We start from the raw sequence: 23,270 nt of genomic DNA, 5'->3' as shown, positions 1-23,270 counted from the left end.
TGGGAGCAGCTATGGGACATTATACTGTATAAGGGAAGCTATGGGGCATTATACTGTATGGGGGCATTATACTGTATGGGGAAGCTATGTGGGCAATATACTCTATGGGGGCATCTGTGTGGGTATTATACTGTATGGGGGCAGCTATGGGGCATTTTACTGTATGGGGCAGCTATGGGGGCATTATACTGTATGGGGAAGCTATAGGGCATTATGCTGTATGGAGGAATTTGGGTATTATACTGCATGGGGGCATCTGTGTGGGAATTATACTGCATGGGGACATTTGTGTGGGCATTATACTGTATGGGGGCATCTGTGTTGGCTTTATACTGTATAGGTGCATCTATGGAGGCATTATACTGTATGGTGGCAGCTAGAGGGCATTATACTGAGTGAGAGGCACTATGGGAGCATGATACTGTGTGGGCTGAACCGGGTGTGTATGGGCGGGATTAGAGGCGTGGCCTAAAAGGGAAAAAATTATGTGCATCTGTTGTCCCTCTCTGTAATACTTGAAAGTTGGGAGGTATGGTTTTGTAGACCGCAAAATCTCAGGTAATGACAGCTCAGCCCTGTTGCTCCCTAGGATGGTTCAGACTTAGTGAACCTGGGTCTATAGTGGTGTGTATTTATATTCGAGTGTGTAGTCCCCTATAGCTTGTTATAAGGATTGCTGTTATTCCATGGAACCTCTTCAATATGGGTCTATTATTTTTTGTCACTTTTGTAAACATTAATTCAATATATATATACACTCTCTGTTGCTTTATATTTACTGTTGTGTTCTTTTGACCCATAATATTTTTGGGCTGTATAATTGTTCTTAATTTTCACTGGTGTACACAATGCAACCTCTCCTATGCTGTAGACTTCATATTGGACATGTTGGATCTTTAACATTAGACATCTGATTAATGGTTTTATTTTCTTCTTTATATTTGTTATTATTCCATTTTTTTTAATTTTTATTCAATTTTAGTAGTGCTTTTCTGTACCTCTACAGCAAAAAATTATCTAGCAAAACAATGCAAAAAAACCCAACAACAAATGTTTGATAAAAGAATATGAAAAAAATGCACCAATTATTATTCTATACCTACCCGTCATTACAAGAGTAAGTTACTTTAGCACCAAATAAGAAACTAGATGCCTCAAAATCTCCATTTTCTACATCACCAGGATTTCCGCATGATTTCGCTGTGAACAAGAAGCCATAAATAATATTGAGTAGGTATGTTAGTTTGCAAATACAGTAATAGTTTGATAATGTGATGAGCTTGAGACTACCTATAGATGCTGGGTTATTGAAAATATCAGCCCATCAAAAGTCGCCCTGGTGTTACTAAGAATATTTGGAAAGTGTCAAAAGCGAAGTATGCATTGTCCTCCTTAAAATCCCTAATGACACCTTTCTTATTTAATCCGGCCTTGCCTGAGAGCCTTACTGCAAGAATGACCCACCCCTGGTCGAGAGCGGGTTTATTTTACTTTGCCGACATTGTAGACCCCTGTCAACGAACTATTTTACCATTCCCTACGTTGCAATCCAAATACAACTTACCGGATAATTCATACTTTAGTTATATGCAAATTACCCACTTTGCCAACTCTCTGTGAGTAGACACTTGTTTTTCTAAACCCACCCCCTTTGAGACGCTCTGTAAGACGACCGTCTCAACTAGGGGTTTAATATCGGCGATATACGATATCCTCTCCAGCTCATCTCTTTCGGTGACTGACAGGCATAGATATATGGTTAGGTGGGAGACCTATCTGGGCAGGGAGCTCCCCATGTCGCTGTGGCAAATCATCTGGTCCCAAGCGGCAAAGTCATCCCTTTGTGCAGCCTATAAATAAAACCAATATAAGATTTTGATGCATTGGTATCACACCCCGGAATTCCTCCATCGAATATTTCCTTTGGTTTCGGATAGATGTTGGAGATGCCGCAGTGACATGGGGACACTTCCTCACATCTTTTGGGACTGTCGACTGCTGCGTCCTTTTTGGAGGGAGGTGGGTGACCTTATCCATAATGTCTTGGAGGTTAGACCCCCATTGCAAGCTTTGACCTATCTTCTCAATGTGCCACCCAGGGGTTGGAGGAAAGTCCAATCCCGGCTGCTTCTTCATATACTCACTGCCGCGAAATGTCTTATTGCAGCTCACTGGAAACGCACTACTCCTCCTACGCTGAATGCCCTCCATAATAGAATTAGAGACATTAGGAGAATGGAATCACTGACAGCCTCTCTGAACAATCGTATGGAATGCTTTACCAGTGTGTGGTTGCCGTGGGACATGTATGATACCTCTAGACCACCATGATATAGTTCAATATAGATATAGATCTTACTGTAAACTTCTTAGATACAATAAGTAACATATGATAGCTCCTAGATTATCCCTTTCCCGTACCTTCCTTTTACCCTTGTGTATCTGTCTAATGTCATGTTAAAAATGTTTAAACCTTATCTTAATTAGCACAAGCAGAAGATGCTGAAGTAAAGTATCATAAAGTGAAGCTTCTTATTTAATACTGTATATTCCGAACTGACATTAACCACATTAATGTTAGTATATCGCAAAGGCCATCCTTGGCAACTCCGTTCCATGTATTTTCATTCCATATTGTTGTTATACTATGTTGTACTTGGCAAGGAGGATCATTGTAATGTACAATTTTTCTATTCCTCTCGCTTTATGTCTAAAATGCTGTATTTGATACTGCTTTCTTTATATCATTTCAAAATAAAAATATATAATTGGAAAAAAAAATAAAAAGTCACCCTGGTGCATTTGTAGTGAGAGCGGCTCCTGGATTTTCTTCCATCACCACAAATGGATATACCCATCATAAAATACACCTTATATATCACAACAAATCAAGGGGAATCTTGAGGTGGGGGGGGGGGTACTGATAGATTAGGCTCACTTAAATGTGAAAGGCTCTTCATAAGTCAATTGTAAAGACAAAGGAGGGGAAAGAAGGGACTGCACATTCCCTCAATACAACGTGACCTGTTGAGGAATGGATGGAGAAATTATCAGCGAGCCAGTCAATGCACAGGGCCAGGACAACAGACAATAGAGGTGTGGGGTGGATCCAGCCTTTAGATGCCGTGACCACAACATAAGTATTGCTAAAGTATACACCATAAATATTGCGTAAGTATACTAAAAATGCAGCAAACATTTAAATTGTATTTACCCTGATGAGTCTATATTGGATGAATTGTATAGGGACTGACATTACAGGGAGAAATCGCTGTGCCAGTACATCCTTTTTCCCCTTGCGTTCCCCTATTGAACAACAAGGCAAGAATTAGAGCAAACTTATTTTGCTTCAGTCTGATTCTACCAGAGGGACAAAAAAAGGCATTAAAAAATATATAATTAGCGTTCAGCCATTTCAAAGCTCTCCTAGTTTTACTTATGAGTGGGTCACGTGAGCCACCCTAGAATTAGAACTCAATACTTTTGGTCTTCTCCATTAAATCTAGAATTGGGACTAAATGTCCCAATTTTTAGCACCGGTTTTGGAATCAAAGAACTTTTATGTAGTATCTATTTTCATTAGTTAGTTGTTTTGCACCATATATCGATTAATCTGCTGCAAAATGCCCATTTTGTGCCCGAGTTATGACTATAACTGTAACTGGGACACAGAAGATGTAAATAGGTTTGCTATGCGACTAGTTTTTCTGTTGGCAACATAAAATGATGGAAAAGTATGAAGCAATAAAATAAAATCAACCAATACTTATTGAACCTTGTACAGTGCCAGTGTTTTTCATTGCTTACCTGTGCAGAATTTTTCATACTGTGTCCATTTAGAATTTTTCGTACAAGTGACAGTGTTTCTGGTTCCCAAAATACGAATAAACCCAGGTCGGCAACTGTATTGTACTGTATCCCCAACTTTAAATGTTTTCTGATTGGTCAATTCTTCTTTCAGCAACCCATAGGAAATTGATGGGGGAGAATCACAATCACCTTAATAAAAAGTGAAACCATTGAAAATAATAAACTGTGTAGAAGTGTTGTACAATATCCATCTACATATTCAATATTTTCATATTTGAAGAATGTTTAAAATGAGTGCACTATTAGTTTTATTGTCAATAATGGATCTTTAAGGCAGATGCATATACACTATATGGGCAAAAGTATTGAGACACCTACACATCTAAATCCCTAGGCATTAATACGGAGTCGTCCCCCCTTTTTTGCTAAAACATCTTCCACTCTTCTCTGAAAGCTTTCTACGAGATTATGGAGTGTCTGTGGGAATTTTTTGCCCATTCATCCAGAAGAGTATTTGTGAGGTCGGACACTGATGTTGGATGAGGGGGCCTTGCTTGCAATCTCCGTTCTAGGTCATCCCAAAGGTGTTCGATTGGGTTGAGGACAGAGCTCTGTGTGTGTGCCTGTCAAGTTCTTCTACAACATACTCGCCCCCCATTCCTTTATGGACCTTGCTTTGTGCACTGGGGCACAGTCATGCTGGAACAGAAAAGGGCCTTCCCAAAACTATTTCCACAAAGTTGGAAGCATACAATTGTCCAAAATGTCTTATATGCTGAAGCGTTAAGATTTCCCTTCAATGGAACTAAGGAGCCTAGGTCAATCCCTAAAAAACAACCCCTTAGCATTATTCCTCCTCCACCAAACTTTACAGTTGGCACAATGCAGTCAGGCAGGTGACGTTCTCCTGGCATTCGACAATCCAAGACTCGTCCATCAGACCTCCAGATAGAGAAGGTTGATTCATCACTCTACAGAACAGGTTTACTTCTCCAGAGTCTAGTGGTGTCGTGCTTTACACCACTCCATCCGACGCTTGGCATTGTGCTTGGTGATGTAAGGCTTGCATGCTTCTGCTTGGCTATGGAAACTCATGTCATGAAGCTCCCAGCGTACTGTGTTGATGTTAATGCCAGAGGAGGCAGAGAAGATTTGGAACACAGTAGTTATCAAGTCAGCAGAGCGTTGCCAACTTTCATGCACTTTGCGCCTCTTCACTCTACAAATGTCTCTAACATTACTTGGTTTCTAAGCGTTTCCACTTTGCAGTAATACCACTCACAGATGATCATGGTGCATTTACAAGATAAGAAATTTCACAAACTGACTTGTTATAACGGTGGCATCCTATTACAGTACCACGCTAGAATTCAGTGAGCTCTTTAGAATGACCCACTCTTTCACAAATGTTTGTAAAGACGACTGCATGTCTAGGTGCTTGATTTTATACAACTATGGCAGTGTTACTGAATGAAACCCCTGAATCAGTGGCGTAACTACCGCCGTAGCAGCAGTAGCGGCTGCTACGGGGCCCGCGGCATGAGGGGGCCCGTGTCGCCCGCCGGCACGGGCCCCCACCATGGCCGGAGGCTCCGCTAGCAGCCGCTATGGCTGCTACAGCGGGACGCCACTGAACACTACGGCAGAGCAGGGAGGTATCTCCCCGCTCTGCCATTAACTGGTTCCCGACCGCTGGCTGTATTTTTACGGCCAGCGGTCAGGGTCCTTAAAACCCGAGCCATAGACTTTCTACGGCTCGGGTTTTAACTTGCTGCCCGCGCGATCGGGCAGCTGAATGTCGGGTCTCCGGCTGTCAGTGACTGCCGGGGACCCTGAGGAGAGGATAGAAGCAGCTTTCGCTGCTTCTGTCTTCTCTGATCACTTGTACACAGCGCTGAAGGCGCGCTGTGTACAGGAATAGAGACAGCAGCAGCGGCGCTGTCTCTATTCCTCCCGGTGATCATGTGACTTGTCACATGATCGCCGGGTGCCGTTAGTGGCAGGCTGCTGCTGGGTCTTACTAGACCCAGCACAGCCCTATTAGTGACAATCGTCACTATGAGAGGGCTGATTTCCCCTGTAACTGGGGCTGCTGTGCAGCTCCAGTTACAGTGGAAAAACATGGTGTAAAAGAAAGAAAAAATATATATAAAGTTCCCCAAAGGTCTTCTTTGACCTTTGGGGGACAGACCATAGTAATAAAAAAATAATAAAGTAAAGTGTAAAAAAAATGTAAATAATAAATACACATAAAATACCCACCCCAAAAAAAAAAATGTCCCCCCCCCCCGCCAATCATTGTTGTAACGCTAGCGCTGACCCAATTACCCTAATATAGACATGTAATATATAAAAATTTACAGTAGACAATGCCGATCACAAATAAAAGGTCTATTTTAGGGTAAAACTATGTTATTACCAAAAAAAAATAGCTGAAATGTAAAAAAGCTTATTTTTTTACTATTATTTTCAAACTTTATGAATAAAAATTCTAAAATAGCAAAAAAGGTGTGTATAAAAACGATAAAAAATGAAACCTGCATTGTCTACGAAAAAAACGTCGCAAAAATCACGTCCTTAGCCCAACAAATAAAAAAGTTATAGCCATTTAACTAACACATGCTAAAAATGGCTAAACGGTGTCTGGTCCTGAAGGCGCAAAATAGAGCAAAAGACATGTATCCCCTCTCCACAGGATCTCCACAGGATAGGGGATACATGTGTGATCGCTGGCAGCGATAGGGAGAACAGGGGACTGAAAGTCCCCTGAAGTTCTCCATCACAAACCTCGGACTTCCGGGGTCTGTGTCGGCAGCTCCGTAGAAATTAATGGAGCGCCGGTCGTGCTTGTGGGCATGCGTGACCAGCGCTCCTTTCATTTTTATTGAGCTGCGCAGACGCCGGAAGTCAGAGGTTTGTCATGGAGAACTTCAGGGGACTTTCAGTCCCCCGTTCTCCCTATCGCTGCCAGCGATCACTCATGTATCCCCTATCCTGTGGATATCCTGTGGAGAGGGGATACATGTATTTTGTAGGACACACAGTAGGTCGCATTTTTTTTGGAGGGGGGACGCTGTATGGCGTTCCCTACAGGGGGGGGAACGCTGTATGGCGTTCCCTACAGGGGGGGGTGGCTGTATGGCGTTCCCTACAGGGGGGGCTGTATGGCGTTCTCTACAGAGGGGGCTGTATGGCGTTCTCTACAGGGGGGCTGTAAGGCGTTCTCTACAGGGGGGCTGTGTGGCGTTCTCTACAGGGGGGCTGTATGGCGTTCTCTACAGGGGGCTGTATGGCGTTATCTACAGGGGGGCTGTATGGCGTTATCTACAGGGGGGCTGTATGGCGTTATCTACAGGGGGCTGTATGGCGTTCTCTACAGGGGGATGTATGGCGCTATCTACAGAGGGGGGCTGTATGGCGTTATCTACAGGGGGGGCTGTAAAAAAGGCACTATCTACAAGGGGGGGGTTGTGTGACACCCAGGGGAGGGGGGGCCCCAGTCAAAAGTTTGCTATGGGGCCCAGTCTTTCCTAGTTACGCCCCTGCCCTGAATTCAATGATTAAGTGTACTTTTACACAAGGAGAGGTGCTGCCGACAACGATATCTGGTGCTGCATAAACTATGCGATCAGCCGATGAATGGTCATTCGCTTGTTCATTGGCTGATCGTTGTCCTGTCTACACAGGGCAATGATCAGGAACGAGCGTTCATATGATTCGCATTTGCCCATGTAAAAGGGCCTTAAGAGTTGTGTTCCAATACTTTTGTCCATTAAGTGTATGTGTTCTGATATTGTGTCTTTTAAATAACTTACACCCAGTTTTAGATTTAGGATGTAATCAGACAAATCAGATTTTGTTGTAGAATTTTCTGCTACAGAAAATCAGTTCCATTCGTCTGAATGGGAATGTTACTGCAGCAGGTGTTTACATTTCAGCAAGTTCCATCCAAATGAATGGTACTGAGTTTAAAAATTAAAAAAATATATAAATCTGCCGCATGTGAATCCCCCCTTAGGGTATGTTCACACGAGGTAGATACGCTTCGTAAAAGCACACAACGTATCCACCCTGGGCGCCACAGGGAATTTCGACCGAAAAACCGCAACAAATTGTGGTGCAGTTTTTCGGCCGGAATGTCCGCTGCCGAAAACTGCAGATAAAGCGAGATCATGCTGTGCAGTGAAAGAAGCTGGGCTGGAATTAAGAGAAGTTGGTCAAAAGTTAAAAAACGCCCAGTTGTTCATTAAGAAACAAATTAGCATAAATCTAAAATTGTTCATAACTTGCTCAAAAATTATAGTTTTTCAAAATAAGAACCACTGTTGTCTTCTACATTACAGCGCCAATCAGATTATGTAGGAGATAGGGCACTTATAATCTGGTGACAGAGCCTCTTTAACCCTTTTGCGTTCTCTGATTTCTCCTCCTTTCCAGTGTTTGTATGGATGACCACACTGTCTATACACTTAGTAGGCACATCATCCTAGGTTACCAGTAGTGGCCGTTAGAGTATTTATATACTTGTGTATATAATGACAGCACTACTCATTTATTATCTTCTTATTATTATTATTATTATTAACTGATACATTTGAATGTGTCTCATTGCAAGTTCAGGCTTCAGCTGTGGCCTAGAAGAGGACAAAGGGGATCTCCAGATTGCCTTATTTCGGGTAAATAAAATTTTGGCGGCAAGTAGAACTCCATAATTGTGTTCGAAGCTTAGTTTTCAGTTTTTGGGGGAGTTTACTGGAAAGCTGTTGATAGCATAGCTGTAAGCACCTCGCTCTTCGAAAGTCAAAACGCCATCAGAGAGCAGGGTTCTACTGGCCCCCTAGCCCACCACTTTCTAATATGCCAATTTCTATTATGGATTACAATCCACAAATAATTATGAGCCATTGAAATCATTAGCTTAGTCCCTTACTCTACAGTATCTAGTAGAAAGCACTGTTATTTTAATTTCAGGGTGGCAGTGCCGTACAGTGGTCCTTTGCTTCGACACAAGCTGGGGTATGTCCAGTCCCACAGTGTAACCATAGTCCCAGTAGGCTATATCTAGATGTGAAATATACAGGAAGGAGATAGCTGTAAAAAAAATATATATTCTCCTAGACACAAAACCTGTGCATATGTGGGTACAAATACAATTCATACAGATTATGTTAAAAACTCACAGTTAACTGATGTAATAAAGCAGAAGATCAAAGCCATCAACAATAATGAGGAAATAGATATCACATGGTCCATCATAATGGCAGATCTATGATATTTTGATTTCCCAGCTCAATAAAAATCTGAAAGAAATTGTGACATATTTTATTTTTTGTTTTGTTAGCCTCCTTTTTATACATGTTGGCACAATGCTTGCACCCATTCCTTTTTTTTCTGCTGTAAAGAAAAACACAAAATGCTAAAAATATAGGTAACATGAAGGGTAGAATGTTCTGCTTCTACTAGTTTTTATTTTACAATACTCCTATGAAATTCTAATATGACTACTCTCCCTTAAGGCACAATAGCCCAATAAGTATAGTGGTAGAAGTTAGAAGGTAGATGTTTTTAAACATGTATTTCCTTTTATTGGCAATGATTAATACAATGGGGGAGATGTATTAATAGAAATTAATAAATAGACCTTTCAATACATAGGGGTGTTGTGTGCCAGTGACATGCTTTATGTAATCTCAAAATAGTCAAAATGTAGAAATGGACACTTCAAAATGAGAGACAACAACTTGTTATAGTCTAAAACGATATATTCTTTGTATAAATATGATAGCATACAAAAACACTATAACAATAGTGCAATGGTGCAAAAAAGTAATCACCCCGTATGATGAAGTCCTTTGATTCAGATAAGCCGATGAGACATAATTTATCTCGGACCTGGAATCTGAAGAACTTTGTCAGAGACCCACGTGGAAGGTAAGTCAGCGTTTGACTACACCAGGTGCGACGTTTCGGGGGACCTCACGCTTGAGAAAGGGGGAGGTCCCCCGAAACATCGCACCTGGCGTAGACAATCTCCAACTTACCTTCCACGGTCTCTGCCGAAGTTCTTCAGATTCCAGGTCCGGAATAAATGATGTCTCACTGGCTTATCCGAATCAAAGGACTCCATCAGACGGGGTGATTACTTTTTAGCATCTTTGCACTATTGTTAAAGTGTTTTTGTATACTATCATATTTATACAAAGAATATATCGTTTTCGACAAGTTGTTGTCTCTCATTTTGATGTGCCTATTTCTACATTTTGACTATTTGGAGATGTATTAATACCAAGGCAACATACGCACAGTGTGTCAGTTTCTCCAGTGCAGTGTGTGCCAGATAAAATCCAAAGCTCTGAAGCCCTACTCAGTTTTCCTGACATAGTCACAATTGTGGATTTATCAGGTATATATTTTGCCCTGTACAGAAATAAAAATAATGGCCAAATGCCCTACAGCCAAAGACGTGACTATTTGATCTTCTTATTTATGTCCACAAAATCCACGAGACGTGACAGGAGGTTGCATATGACATATCTGCCACTGTTTCATCTATTTCCAATTGTTGAATTTTAACTTTATTTCACTTTCTACAAAATAATTCATTTTTGCTGAATTTTCATTTACTCTGAATACACAATCGCTACATGACAACGTCTGTAACAGGCAGCATACATTATTAAGACTGGGAACAATAGGTTAAACAGTGATGTAAATCTTACCTGTTCTGCAAGGTATGTATCAAGAAATCCTAGCAATATTCTGCTATATAAAGATGGGATGTGATGTGAAGTCGTACCCACAAGGTCTCTTATGTCAGACCAGAGCACCAGTTTAATAATTACCATACTGCTTACAAAACCAAATAGCCTTGTCTAAGTTCTTCAAACAGCCCACAAAACCCCCTGATGGCATCAGACATTCCGGTAACAGTCAATAGTATTGTGAAATTGCAGCAACAATGGAAAAACATTAACCCCTTTAGGATGCCGATTTTGTCAAATCTGACGTATCACTTTATGTGGTAATAACTTTGGAATTCTTTTACCTATCCAAGCGATTCTGAAATAGTTTTCTCATCACATATAGTACTTTATGTTAGTGAAAAAATTTGGTCGAACAATTAAATATTTATTTGTGAAAAACTCACATTTTGAGAAAATTTGCAAAAATTTGCATTTTTCGAAATTTTAATGTATCTCCTTGTAAAACCGATAGTAATACCACACAAAATAGTTACTAGTTAACATTTCCCATATGTCTACTTTAAGTTTGCATCATTTTTTGAACATCTTTTTCTTTTTCTAGGACGTTACAAGTCTTAGAACTTTAGCAGCAATTTCTCCCATTTTCAAGAAAATTCAAAAGGATATTTTTTCAGGCACCAGTTCAGTGCTGAAGTGGCTTTGAGGGCCTTATATATTAGAAAGTCCCGATAAATCACTCCATTTTAAAAACGGCACCCCTCAAAGTATTCTAAACAGCATTAATAAAGTTTCTTAACCCTTTTGGCGTTTCACAGGAATGAAAGCAAAGTAGGGGTGAAATTTGCAAATTTCATTTTTTTTTGCCATTTTAAATATTTTTGTGTAAAAAAAGACAAAAGTATAGAAGGTATGATACCTTTATTGGCTAACCTAAAAAATTATATATGCGGCTTTCACAGCGCACAGGCTCAGTCTTCAGGCAAGTTTACAAATGGATGACATAGAAAAAGCACAACATTTAAGAGGTTACACAAAGACAATTAGTACATGAGGTGATACATCATTTAAGATAAACCGGACGAGTGTTCATTCAGACGAACGCATATGTAGTCCGCCTGACAGGCATTAAAACAATAGCTGTCACACGGACTCATGTACATCAATGGGGCCATTCACACAACCATTTCAATGGAGCATGTGAAGAGTCCGTGAAAAAAATAGGACATGTCCTATTTTTTTGCGGTTCATGCATCCCTCCATAGACTCTAGTTTACGGGGGATGCGTGATACCTCGGACGTGAAAAACTACAGTTTTTAATGTCCAAAATTGGCTACGTTCGTCTGAATGTAGCCTAAGATGTTACACAAAGACGATTAGCACGTGAGGAAGTGGCGGATTATCATTAGGGTGGGGCGGGTGGCTGCCCGGGGCACAAGGCCCCCAGGGGGCCCATGGCCGCTCGAACTGTACAAGACCGCACGGGCAACCTCATACCCGGTGTTGTCGCTAGCAATGGAGGGGGCCCCAGTGCTAGCGGCAGCCACATTCATTTGTATCTGAGTCCTCAGATACAAACAAATATTATAGGCTGCAGGCCACAGTAGGTTTGCAGCCTATAAGGCGCTGGGAAGAGTCCCTGCGCAGGCCGGCATGATGAGATACTACATCACGCCTGTCTGCGCATGCGTCTAGTCCGGAGAATTCACATGCGTCCAGCTGGAGCGGCCGCCACGAGAACGCGGGAAGGTACAGTAAGTAAAATATATATTTATTTTTTTAGGTGGAGGTAGCGCTGTACATATATTCAAGGAGGGTGGGAGTGCTCCGTGACACTATATACAAGGGGGGGGGGAGTGCTGGGTGGCCCTATATACAAGGGGGAGGGTAGCGCTGTGTGGTTCTATATACAAGGGGAGGGGAGCTCTGTGTAACACTATATACAAAGGGGGGAGTGCTCTGTGACACTATATACAAGGGGGGGAGTTCTCCGTTACACTATATACAAGGGGGTGGAGTGCTGTGTGACCCTATATACAAGGGGGAGGGGAGCGATGTGTGCCACTATATACAAAGGGGGGAGCGCTATATGCACTATATACAAGGGAGAGCGCTATGTGGGCCTATGTGCAAGGGGGAAGCGCTAAGTGGCCCTATATACAAGGGGAGCGCTATGTGGCCCTATATGCAAGGCAGGGCACTAAGTGGTCCTATATGCAAACGGGAAGCGCTGTGTGGCCCTATATACAAAGGGGGGAGTGGTGTGTGACACTATATACAAGGGGGGTGCTGTGTGGCAATATCCACAGCGGTATGTGTGTGTCACTCTTTACAGGGGGGCTCTGTGGCGCTATTTACAAGAGGGGAGGGCTTTATGGCGCTATCTATAGGGGGCTGTGTGTAACGCTCTCTACGGGGGGTATGTGTCTGGTGCTAGCTATAGGGGGGATGTTTGATTTCTACGGGGTCTGTGTGTGGCATAATGTACAGGGTGTGTTTTACAGTGTATGGTATTATTATATTCAGGTGCGCAGTATGTGGCACCATGATAATTTTATTTTCGTTTATAGGTGTGGAAATGTTGATATAGTGAGGAGCCGAAGACATTTGAGTGGCAAATTCTGCATGGCTGGGAGAAGTCGTCATGAGCTCTGGACCGTAAAAAAAAAGGAGGAAAAAAACTACTAGAATCTGAGACGTCGTCACCTGTGAGTCACTAGACTTATAGAGAGTCTGAAACCTCTCCTGACATGTTTATTATAGGAAATCCTTGTATTTCACCAAAAGTCTTTCTGCAGTCCAGGACTGATAGACAATTCCCCCTGTCAGGAGGATGTGTCTCTGCACAGTGTGATACTGTCAGTATGTAGGGACACAGCCCGTGACAAGGGGAATCGTAACACCCATTTGTTAATGCTTGCCCAAAAAAGCAGTGTTAAAAATAGTTACGGCGCGGCAGGGCGGCGGTTCGGAAGGGGGGCCCAAGTTTGGGTAACAGCCCAGGGCCTATGGTCTACTTAATCCGCCATTGACGTGAGGTGATACATCATTAAGATAAGCCGGAGCAATAAAACTAAGGTTTATAGGGCTGATGACTTAGGAGTAAAGGGGGTTTTACACTGGGTAATTACCGTGCAGACTTGCGTTCATATAACACTCGTTGCTGATAATTGCCCAGTGTAAACAGGGCAGCGATCAGCAGATGAACGAGTAAACGCTCAATCATCTGCTGATCGTATCGTTTTAAAAAAGTAAAATATTTATGTTAATAATGTATGGGGACAAGCGATCAGAGTAATGACCGCTTGTGCCCATCAATAGCTCTGTGTGACCACAGCAAATGAGCGCCGATCAACGACCGGTGTAAAAGGCTCTTAACACAGAGGGTTTTAACAGAGAAACGCAACTCAGGTTTGAAGAGGTCTTGTGGTGCCAAAACAGTGGAAACTCCTAAAACTGACCACATTTTGGAAACTACACCTCTCAAGGAATTTATCTAAGGGTATAGTTAACATTTTTACCCCACAGGTTTTTTGCTAAATTTATTTGAATTAGTCTGTAAAAATTACAATCTTTCTGAAAAAACGTAGACATTTTTAATTTTTAAAATAATAAAGGAAAGAAAGGACCCCAACATTTGTAAAGCAATTTCTCCCAATTACGGCAATACCCCATATGGGTTAATAAACTGCTGTTTGGACCAACGGCAGGGCTCAGAAGAGAAGGAGTGCCATTTGAATTTTGGAGGAATAGTTTTAAGTGACATGTCGTGTTTGTAATGCCCTGAAGGAACCAAAACAGTGGAAACCCCCCAAAAATGACCCCATTTTGAAAACTACACCCTCAAGGAATTTCTCTAGGTGAATAGATAGCATTTTGACACTAAAGTTTATTTGCAGAATATAGTGGAATTAGGCCGTGAAAATGAAAAGCTTTTTCTAGAATTTTTTTATTTTAACAAAGAAAAAAGGCGGAAAAGCCCCCCAAAATTTGTAAAGCAATTTCTCCCGATTATGGCAATATGCCATATGTGGTAATAAACTGCTGTTTAGACCCACAGCAGGGTTTAGAAGAAAAGGAGTGCTATTTGGCTTTTGGAGCTCAAATTTAGCTGAAATGGTTTTCGGGTGTCATTTTGTATATGCAAAGCCCCTGAAGAACCAAAACAGTGGAAACTACCAAACAATGACCCCATTTGGGAAACTACACCCCCTTAGGGAGTTTATCTAGGGGTATAGTGAGAATTTAGATCCTACAGGTCTTTTGCAGAATTTATTAGAATTAGGCCGTGAAAATGAATATCAATATTTTTTCCACTAAAATGTTGCATTTTTTTCATTTTCACAAGGGATAAAGGAGAAAAATCACCCAACATTTGTAAAGCAATTTATCCCGAGTACGGCAATACCCCACATGTGGTCATAAATGTTATGTTCATTAGAAATTAACCCTTTTAGGACTGATCCATTTTTTGCTTTTTCATTTTCGTTTCTCTCTCCCCGTCTTCCAAGAGCCATAATTTGGTGTGAGGGCTTATATTTTGCGGGAGGAGTTGTAGTTTCTATTGACACCATTTAAAGTACCATATAATGTACTGAGAAACTGAAAAAAAATTCTTTGCGGGCTGAAATTGGGAAAAACTGTGATTCCTCCATTGTTTTTTGGGTTTAGTTTTTACGGTTTTCACCGTGCGGTAAAAACGTCAACTTAACTTTATTCTGTGTCTCAATATGATTATGGTGATACCAAATTTATATATTTTATTTTATATATATATTACTACTTTTATAAAGAAAACCTATTTGTTGAAAAAAAAAATTGTTTTGTTTCACCACATTCCGAGAGCCATAACTTTTTTATTTCTTAGTCAATTGAGCGGTGTGAGGGATTTTTTTTTTTTTTACGGGATGGGCTGTAGTTTTTATTGGCACCATTTTTTGGTACATTCAACTTTTTGATCACTTTTTATTACATTTAGTTTAAAATACTTTATTTTTTATGGCGTTCACCATGCGAGTTAAATAACAGTATATTGCAATAATTCTGACTTTTACGGACACATCAATACTAATGTTGTTTATTTTTTTATTTTTTACATTACTTAAATTTTTTTTCACTACTTAGAATTTTACTAGTATAGAAAACCCGTTACACGAGTTTGCTAGCGAAAGGAATGCAGTGGTCTGTTAATATATATAAATGCTCCCCATAGCTGCCCCCACACCGTATAATGCCCCCCATAGCTGCCCCCACACAGTATAATGCTCCCTATAGCTGCCCCCACACAGTATAATGCCCCCATACATGCTCCCACACAGTATAATGCCCCCATATCTGCCCACACCGTATAATGCCCCCCATATCAGCTCCTCCCACAGTATAATGCCCCTCATAGCTACCCCCACAGTATAATGCCCCTCACAGCTGCCCCACACAGTATAATGCCACCATAGCTTCCCCCACACAGTATAATGCCCCATAGCTGCCCCCACAGTATAATGCACCCATAGCTGCCCCCACACATTATAATGCTCCCCATAGCTTCCCCCACACAGAATAATGCCCCCCATAGCTTCCCCCACACTGTATAATGCCCCCCATAGTTGCCCCCACACAGCATAATGCTGCCCACACATAGCATAATGCTCCCCATAGCTGCTCCCACAGTATAATGCCCCTCCCTCCCATACACAGTATAATGCCCCCCTTCCTCCCATACACAGTATAATGCGCCCTCCCTCTTATAGACCGTATAATGCCCCCATTCCTCCCATACATAATATAATGCCCCCTCCCTCCCGTACACAGTATAATGCCCCCCCTCCCATACACAGTATAATGCCCCTCTCCCTCCCAAACACATTATAATGCCCCCATATGTACGGACCAAATATAAAAATAATAACATACATACTTACCTATCGCCGTTCCCACAACGGGTGGAGGATCATTTGCCTCCTCTGCACTGTGCTCAGTGTGCTGTGAGCGGCTCGGCGAAGGCAGGCGCGAGGTAGTGATGTCATTGCGCCTGTCTGCACCGAGTCACTCACATCGCACAGACCGGAGGAGGAGAAGGATCCTCCATCCGGCGGGGGAACGGGGATAGGTAAGTATGTATGTAATTATTTTTCTAATAGGTCCGTACATATGGGGGAATTATACTTTGTATGGGAGGGAGATGAGGGCATTATAGCTACGCCACTAATCACTCGCATCTCCTTCCTCAGTCTGCTGGCTGTGGGTGGAGCTAACTGGCGGTTGGGCTGTGGGCGGAGCTCTATGTGGGCGGACTTGAACCATCAATCGTCAGATCGCTGGTATAATACACTGCAATATTAATGTATTGTAGTATATTGTCATTTTTACAGGCTTCTGTAACAGCACGATTGCTCTTCCAGTCTGTCAGTCCTATAATACACAGCTGACATCCGCAGCATATGGAGCGGCTCAGCACGTGAGCCTGCTCCATACATCACCCCCCGCACCACGACGTGCTATTACGTAAAGGTGCACAAGGGGTTAGTGCGCAGCGGATGGTGCAAAATGAAAATTGCAATTTTGCACTGATATGCCATTTTAGTGCGCAATATGTTGTGCCCAGTTTCTGACACTGAAGACAAATACCTCATAAAATGTTAATTGGGTTCTCCCGGGTATAGCGATGCCATATATGTGGACGTAGACTGCTGTTTGGGCACACTGTAGGGCTCAGAATGGAGGGAGCGCCTTTTGGCTTTTGGAGCGCAGATTTTGCTTTGTAGTTGTTCTGTTTGGGGTTTTACTGGTATTTCAGTTTATAATGTGGGGGCATATGTAATCTGTTCGGAGTACATCAGGGTATAATAAGAGGGCATAATAATGGGGTAAATAAATAATAATTCATAGATATGTGGCTGGCGTCGCACATTTTGCATCGCCATATTCTGAGAGACAGAACTTTATATATTTTTTCCACTAGAGCTGTGTGAGGGCTTATTTGTTGCGGGACAATCTGTAGTTTTCATTGGTACCATTTTGGAGTACATGGGATTTTTTGATCACTTTTTATTAAATTTTTAGCCAAGCAAGGTGACCAAAAACAAGCAAATCTGACAATGTTTTTTTTTTTTTTTTTTCTTTTACAGTGTCCACTGTGGGCTATAAATGACCATTTTACTTTATGCTGCAGGTTGATACGATTACGGCGATACCATATGTATATCGTTTTTTTATGTTTTGCATCATTTGCACAATAAAAAATTTGTACACTTTTTTTTTTAATAATTTCTTTTTTGTGTCACCATATTCTGAGAGCCATAACGTTTTTATTTTTTAGTAAAAAAAGCTGTTTCGGGGTTGTTTGTTGCGGTACGGGTTGTTGTTTTTAATGGTACTATTTTGGGATACATGTGACTTTTTGATCACTGTTTATTCTATATTTTGGGAGGCAAGTTGACCAAAAAATAGCAGTGCCGGCGTTGTTTTTATTTCTTTTTTTGTGGTGTTGAACGTGCCGGCAAAATAACATTATAATTTTATAGTTTGGGTTGTTACAAATGTGGTGATACCAAATTTGTGTACTTTTTTTTTTATCCCTTTTCATTTTTTTCCAATAATAAAAGACTTATAGGAAAAAAGCAGTTTTTTGTTTTTTTAACTTTATAACGTTTACACTTTTGTAAAACATTTTTATTAACTTTTTTGTACTTTTACTTTTTGTCCCACTAGCGGACTTGAAGAACTGCAGCACAGATCGCTGCTATAATATATTACACTACCTATGTAGTGTAATGTATTATAACTGTCATTGTGACGCTGAAAGTCACTCTAACAGGAAGTCTATTAGGACGTTTCCTCATAGGCTTCCATACATAGCAGTCACTGACAGTGTGCACCGGGAACAACTCTGTAACTTTCTTTCACTCTGACAGGAAGCCTATCAGGGCCAGCCGGAGGCTGGTCCCCATACTATCGGCTTTCGTATATGGCAGCCCCGGAGGCCATTGTCTGGCCTCCGGTTGCTTCACAACCATCGGCAACCCCCACGATCGGATTGTGAGGACTGCCGATCTGCTACTGTAACGTCTATGGCCGAGGGCCGTCGTTCAGACTTACCCTCTGACGGCCCCGGCCATGGACATCTGTGTTCTCGGCGACATCTTCCTCCAGGGAGACGCCGGCACTCAATTCCGGGTTCTGGGACTATTTCCCACAACGCGCGCGCGCCCGCGTGTGCACAGCCTTAAAGGGCCAGGACGCATCCAGCTGTCATTACTCAATAATTAGCCCAGAATTCTGCTGGACTATAAAAAGGGCTCTGCCCACTTGATCCTTGCCAGAGCGTTGTTGTATACCTAAAGTTTGTCCTGCAAATGGTCTCCCAGTGTTTTCCAGTTCCCAGGGTTACCCGTTCCTGCTGCCTGTACCCTGTATCCCGTGCTATCGTATCTACAGTGAGAGTCAAGTCGTGTCTTCTGCTGCATCTACTAGCCATCTACAGTGAAAGTCAAGTTGTGTCTCCGCTACTGTTTACATTGCCTCAGGTACCCGTTCCGGACTATAGACATTGTTTTGTACCTAGTTGGCCAGCTGCTATCCCCGCACCGTGACAGTACACTCAGGCCATAGACTCCGCTGGTCAATTCAAGGGCCTGTCACCCTCCCAAGCCATGCAGGCGGACCTGCAGGATCTGCAAGCACGACAGGATCAACTCCTTGTGGCAAAAGTCTCCATGGTACAGCAGCTAGGGGCGCTAGCTACTTCCTTCACTGCTCCTATTCAAGCTCCTCCGATTGACCCTCCTGCTACACCTCCTGGCATCTCCGGTTCGGATCCTCGGTACTCGCTGCCATTTCCACCTCAGTTCCATGGAGACGCAAGTTCGTGCAGGGGGTTTCTAAACCAATGCCATATCCACTTTACTCTAAACACCCGAGCATTCCTTTCGGACGGAGCCAGGATCGCCTTCATTATATCTCTACTTGCCGGTAAGGACTTGGCGTGGGCGAATACAATCTGGGAACGACAGGGAGCCTAGACCCGAGACTTCCAGGGGTTCATGCGGTTGTTCCGTACCGTATTCGAGGAGTCTGGACGAGTCTCATCGGCAGACACTGCTATCTTTAACCTGGGCCAGGAGGAAGCCTCCGTGGGCGAATAAACCATCCACTTCCGGACCCTGGCAGGAGAATTGTCCTGCAAGAAAGAGGCCTTGGTAGCATCCTTCTGGCATGGTCTATTGCCCGAGATCAAGGACGAACTTGCTGCTCGAGATCTACCAGCTGCCTTGGATGACCTGATTCTACTTGCTACTCGAGTGGACATAAGGCTCAGAGAGAGATCTAAAGATGTTCGACAGGAGAGACGGCTTCTTAGACTGGCGCCCAACTTCCAGCAAACCGTTGCCTTCTTCTGTCCCGCCCGAGGTTCCGATGCAGGTGGATCGGCTTCAACTGTCCGTTCAAGAGAAACAGCGCATGTGCACCCCTGGACTTTGTTTATATTGTGGCCTCGCTGGCCATGTCTTGCACCTGTGTTCTCAGAAGCAAAAAAAACAAAAACGCCTGGGATTGGTTGGAGAGACAACCCTGGGCAATACTGCATTTAATAGAGAACTCTCATCCAAACTGTTCATTCCTGTGACCATTGTCGCTGGCGAGAGATCTCATCCGGTCTCTGCCTACCTGGTGTCACGAAGGGTCTGTGGACCCACTGGGCCGTACCGCCTTGGCGGTAAGGCAGCTGGTCAACAGGGCACAGGTGAAAGTCTATAGTTCGTATAGGTACCTGTGGCAGCTCAGACAGCAGTAGGGCAGGCTTGGCTGGGATGAGGCAGCAGGTAGACGACAGGCGAGGTGAAGCAGGTCAGACGTGGATACAGCACGACATGACTTTGGCACGGCACAGTGCACGACCAGGATGGTATGGAATGCTAGGAACTTGAACAGGTACAGGAAACACACTAGGAGGCCATCATATAGTCAGACTAGGGAACATCAACAACACTCAGGCATAGAAGGGGGCTGGACCCCTCTTATAGTCCAGGGTACTCACGGGTCAAAGTTCATCAAAAGGTCCGGTGCGCATGCTGCCCCTTTAAGAGTGGGCACGAGCGTGCGCGCGCACCCTACGGGATCCGGCTGAGGTGAGTGGACGCGAGCACTGGCGTCTCCTGAGGAGGAGGCTGGGGCCAGCACTTGCCAACTCGTGGCTGCGGCTATCAGGAGGGGATTGACCCTGACAGCCCGCAGCCACGGACATTACACCTGGACTCTGGCTCTGCAGCCAATTTCATTTGCCAAGACCTTGTGGATCTTCTTTAGTTGCCCACTGTTCTGCTGGAAAGGCCGTTGATCGTTGCCTCAGTAGATAGACTGCCTTTACCTGACTCAGTTTTGTCTGTGACCAAGCCGTTAAGGCTCCAAGTGGGAGTTCTTCACTCTGAACGTATCTCCCTGTTTGTCCTGTCCAAGGCCGTCAACCCCGTGCTATTGGGTTTGCCTTGGCTCCATATACACGCCCCAGTCCTGGATTGGAACTCTGGAGAGTGTCTCGACCGCTGTCTGGTGCATGTCAATCCGCCTCAGTCTTCTCCACATCAGTCACTGGCAGGGTTGCCTCCTTGTTACTCTCAGTTTGCAGATGTCTTCAACAAGAAGAAAGAAGAGACATTGGCACCACATCGAGCATGTGATTGCCCTATCGACTTGGTTCCTGATTCGTCCCTTTATCGCGGTAGAGTATACCCTCTCTCCTTGCCAGAGACCCAGTCTATGTCAGCCTACATTAAGGAGAATCTGGAGAGGGGCTTCATACAAAAATCCTCATCCCCGGCCGGAGCCGGGTTTTTTTTTGTCAAGAAGAAGGATGGATTTCTCCGACACGGCAGTGACTACCGAGGCCTCAACCAGATCACGGTGAAGAACAAGTACCCATTGCCTTTGATTTCAGAACTCTATGATCGCATATGGGGGGCAAATTTTTTTTACAAGCTAGATTGGCAGGGGGCTTACAATCTAATCTGGATTCGTCAGGGTGACGAGTGGAAGACTGCATTTAATACACGTGATGGACACTACGAATATCTGGTCATGCCCTTCGGCCTGTGTAACAACCCCGCGGTGTTTCAAGAATTTGTCAATGACATTTTTCGTGATCTCCTCTATGTCTGTGTTGTGGTGTATCTCGATGACATTTAGATTTTTTTCCCCAGATCTTGTGACTCATCAGGGTCATGTCCGCCAGGTGTTGCTTCGATTAAGGGAGAATCATCTTTATGCCAAGCTTGAGAAGTGCATGTTCGAAGAGAAGTCTCTACCCCTCTGGACTCTGAGAAGGTCAAGGCTGTCCTGGAGTGGCCACGCCCCCAAGGCTTTTGAGCCATACAATGCTTCCTGGGATTCGCCAACTTCTATCGGCTGTTCATTCCCAACTTCTCTTCTTTGACAGCTCCCATCTCACCCTCACTAAAAAGGGTATGAATGCCAAGGTATGGACTCCAGTGGCTGAAGTCTCATTTAAAACCTTAAAAAGGCCTTCACGTCAGCCTCTATTCTTCATCATCCTGATGTATCCCTACAGTTTTCGCTAGAGGTGGACGCCTCCTCTGTTGGTGCTGGTGCACTTTTGTTCCAGAGAGGTTCGAAAGACAAGACGGTGGTATGTGGCTACTACTCCACGCTGTTTTCTATAACAGAGCACAACTACTCGATTGGGGATCGGGAGTTACTGGCCATCAAGCTGGCCCTGCAGGAGTGGAGTCACCTACTAGAAGGCGCAGCTCATCGTATCCTGGTCTTCATGGAGCACAAGAACCTGACCTATCTACAGATGGCTCAACGGCTGAATCCTCGTCAAGCCAGGTGGTCATTGTTCTTTGCTCAGTTCCGGTTCAAACTCCACTACCGACCTGCCGACAAGAATGTGAGGGCTGATGCCTTGTCTAGGTAATTTGAAACAGAGGAGAATAAATCAACAGGAAAAAAGCAGTGTAGCATCGGGTAACGGCGCCAGGCTCAAGAGGACAAGGAATGAGTTTCACAGGTAAATGATCAAGGTAATCTTTTATTTGAACGACGATGCGTTTTTGGACCAGACTGGTCCCTTTGTCAGGTGGGTTACCAAGGTCCCCAGAAACGCGTCGTCGTTCAAATAAAAGATTATCTTGATCATTTACCTGTGAAACTCGTTCCTTGTCCTCTTGAACCTAGAGCCATTACCCAATGCTAAACTGCTTTTTTTCCTGTTGATTTATTCTCCATAGGCTCTGTCGAGGGACTGCAGTGGGTGGCAGCCGGCAACCAACACCACTTCAGTCCACGTATAGCCTCAGAGGAGCGCCGCTGATCCCTCACCTTTCTCATCCCTTTGTGCAACATTTGAAACAGAGGACACTGTGGCGTCCCCACAGAATATTATCGATCCTTCCTGCATCTATTCTGTTAACCCTCTGCAAGTTAGAGACATTCCTCCGCGAAGGACTTTTGTACGTCTGGCAGACAGAAGAAGAATACTTTGCTGGGGTCACAGTTCCAAGCTGGCAGGTCACGCGGATCCCCTAAGGACAAAGACCTAATTGCCCATCAGTTCTGGTGGCCCACGCTGCCCAAAGACGTCATGGACTTCATCTCCTCCTGTACGGTGTGCGCAGCAAACAAAGTTGCCCACTCCATACCAGCCAGTCTGCTTCAACCATTGCCTGTGCCCAATGCCCCCTGGCAGCATGTTGCTATAGACTTTATCACAGATCTGCCTCTCTCTGCGGCATGCAGTGTGATCT

General features: G+C 43.6%; 1 protein-coding gene across 2 annotated transcripts in view; it reads right to left on the bottom strand.

Annotated features, from left to right (window-relative positions):
- Window positions 1-10,635, bottom strand: part of LOC142743194 (complement component receptor 1-like protein) — a 28,052-nt gene extending 17,417 nt beyond the window's left edge. For both annotated transcript variants that reach the window (XM_075853692.1, XM_075853693.1), the window contains exons 1-4: window positions 10,530-10,635; window positions 8,991-9,110; window positions 3,808-3,999; window positions 1,104-1,200 (exon numbers count right to left, since the gene is read on the bottom strand). In XM_075853692.1, the coding sequence (XP_075709807.1) occupies window positions 1,104-1,200; window positions 3,808-3,999; window positions 8,991-9,066 (365 nt within the window). In that variant the 5' untranslated portion in view covers window positions 9,067-9,110; window positions 10,530-10,635. The remainder of the gene's footprint in view (window positions 1-1,103; window positions 1,201-3,807; window positions 4,000-8,990; window positions 9,111-10,529) is intronic.
- Window positions 10,636-23,270: the final 12,635 nt, after the last annotated feature.

This window comes from Rhinoderma darwinii, chromosome 2, assembly GCF_050947455.1.
Source record: "Rhinoderma darwinii isolate aRhiDar2 chromosome 2, aRhiDar2.hap1, whole genome shotgun sequence".
Classification (NCBI taxonomy): domain Eukaryota; kingdom Metazoa; phylum Chordata; class Amphibia; order Anura; family Rhinodermatidae; genus Rhinoderma; species Rhinoderma darwinii.
This window is presented reverse-complemented; position numbering and strand designations above follow the sequence as displayed.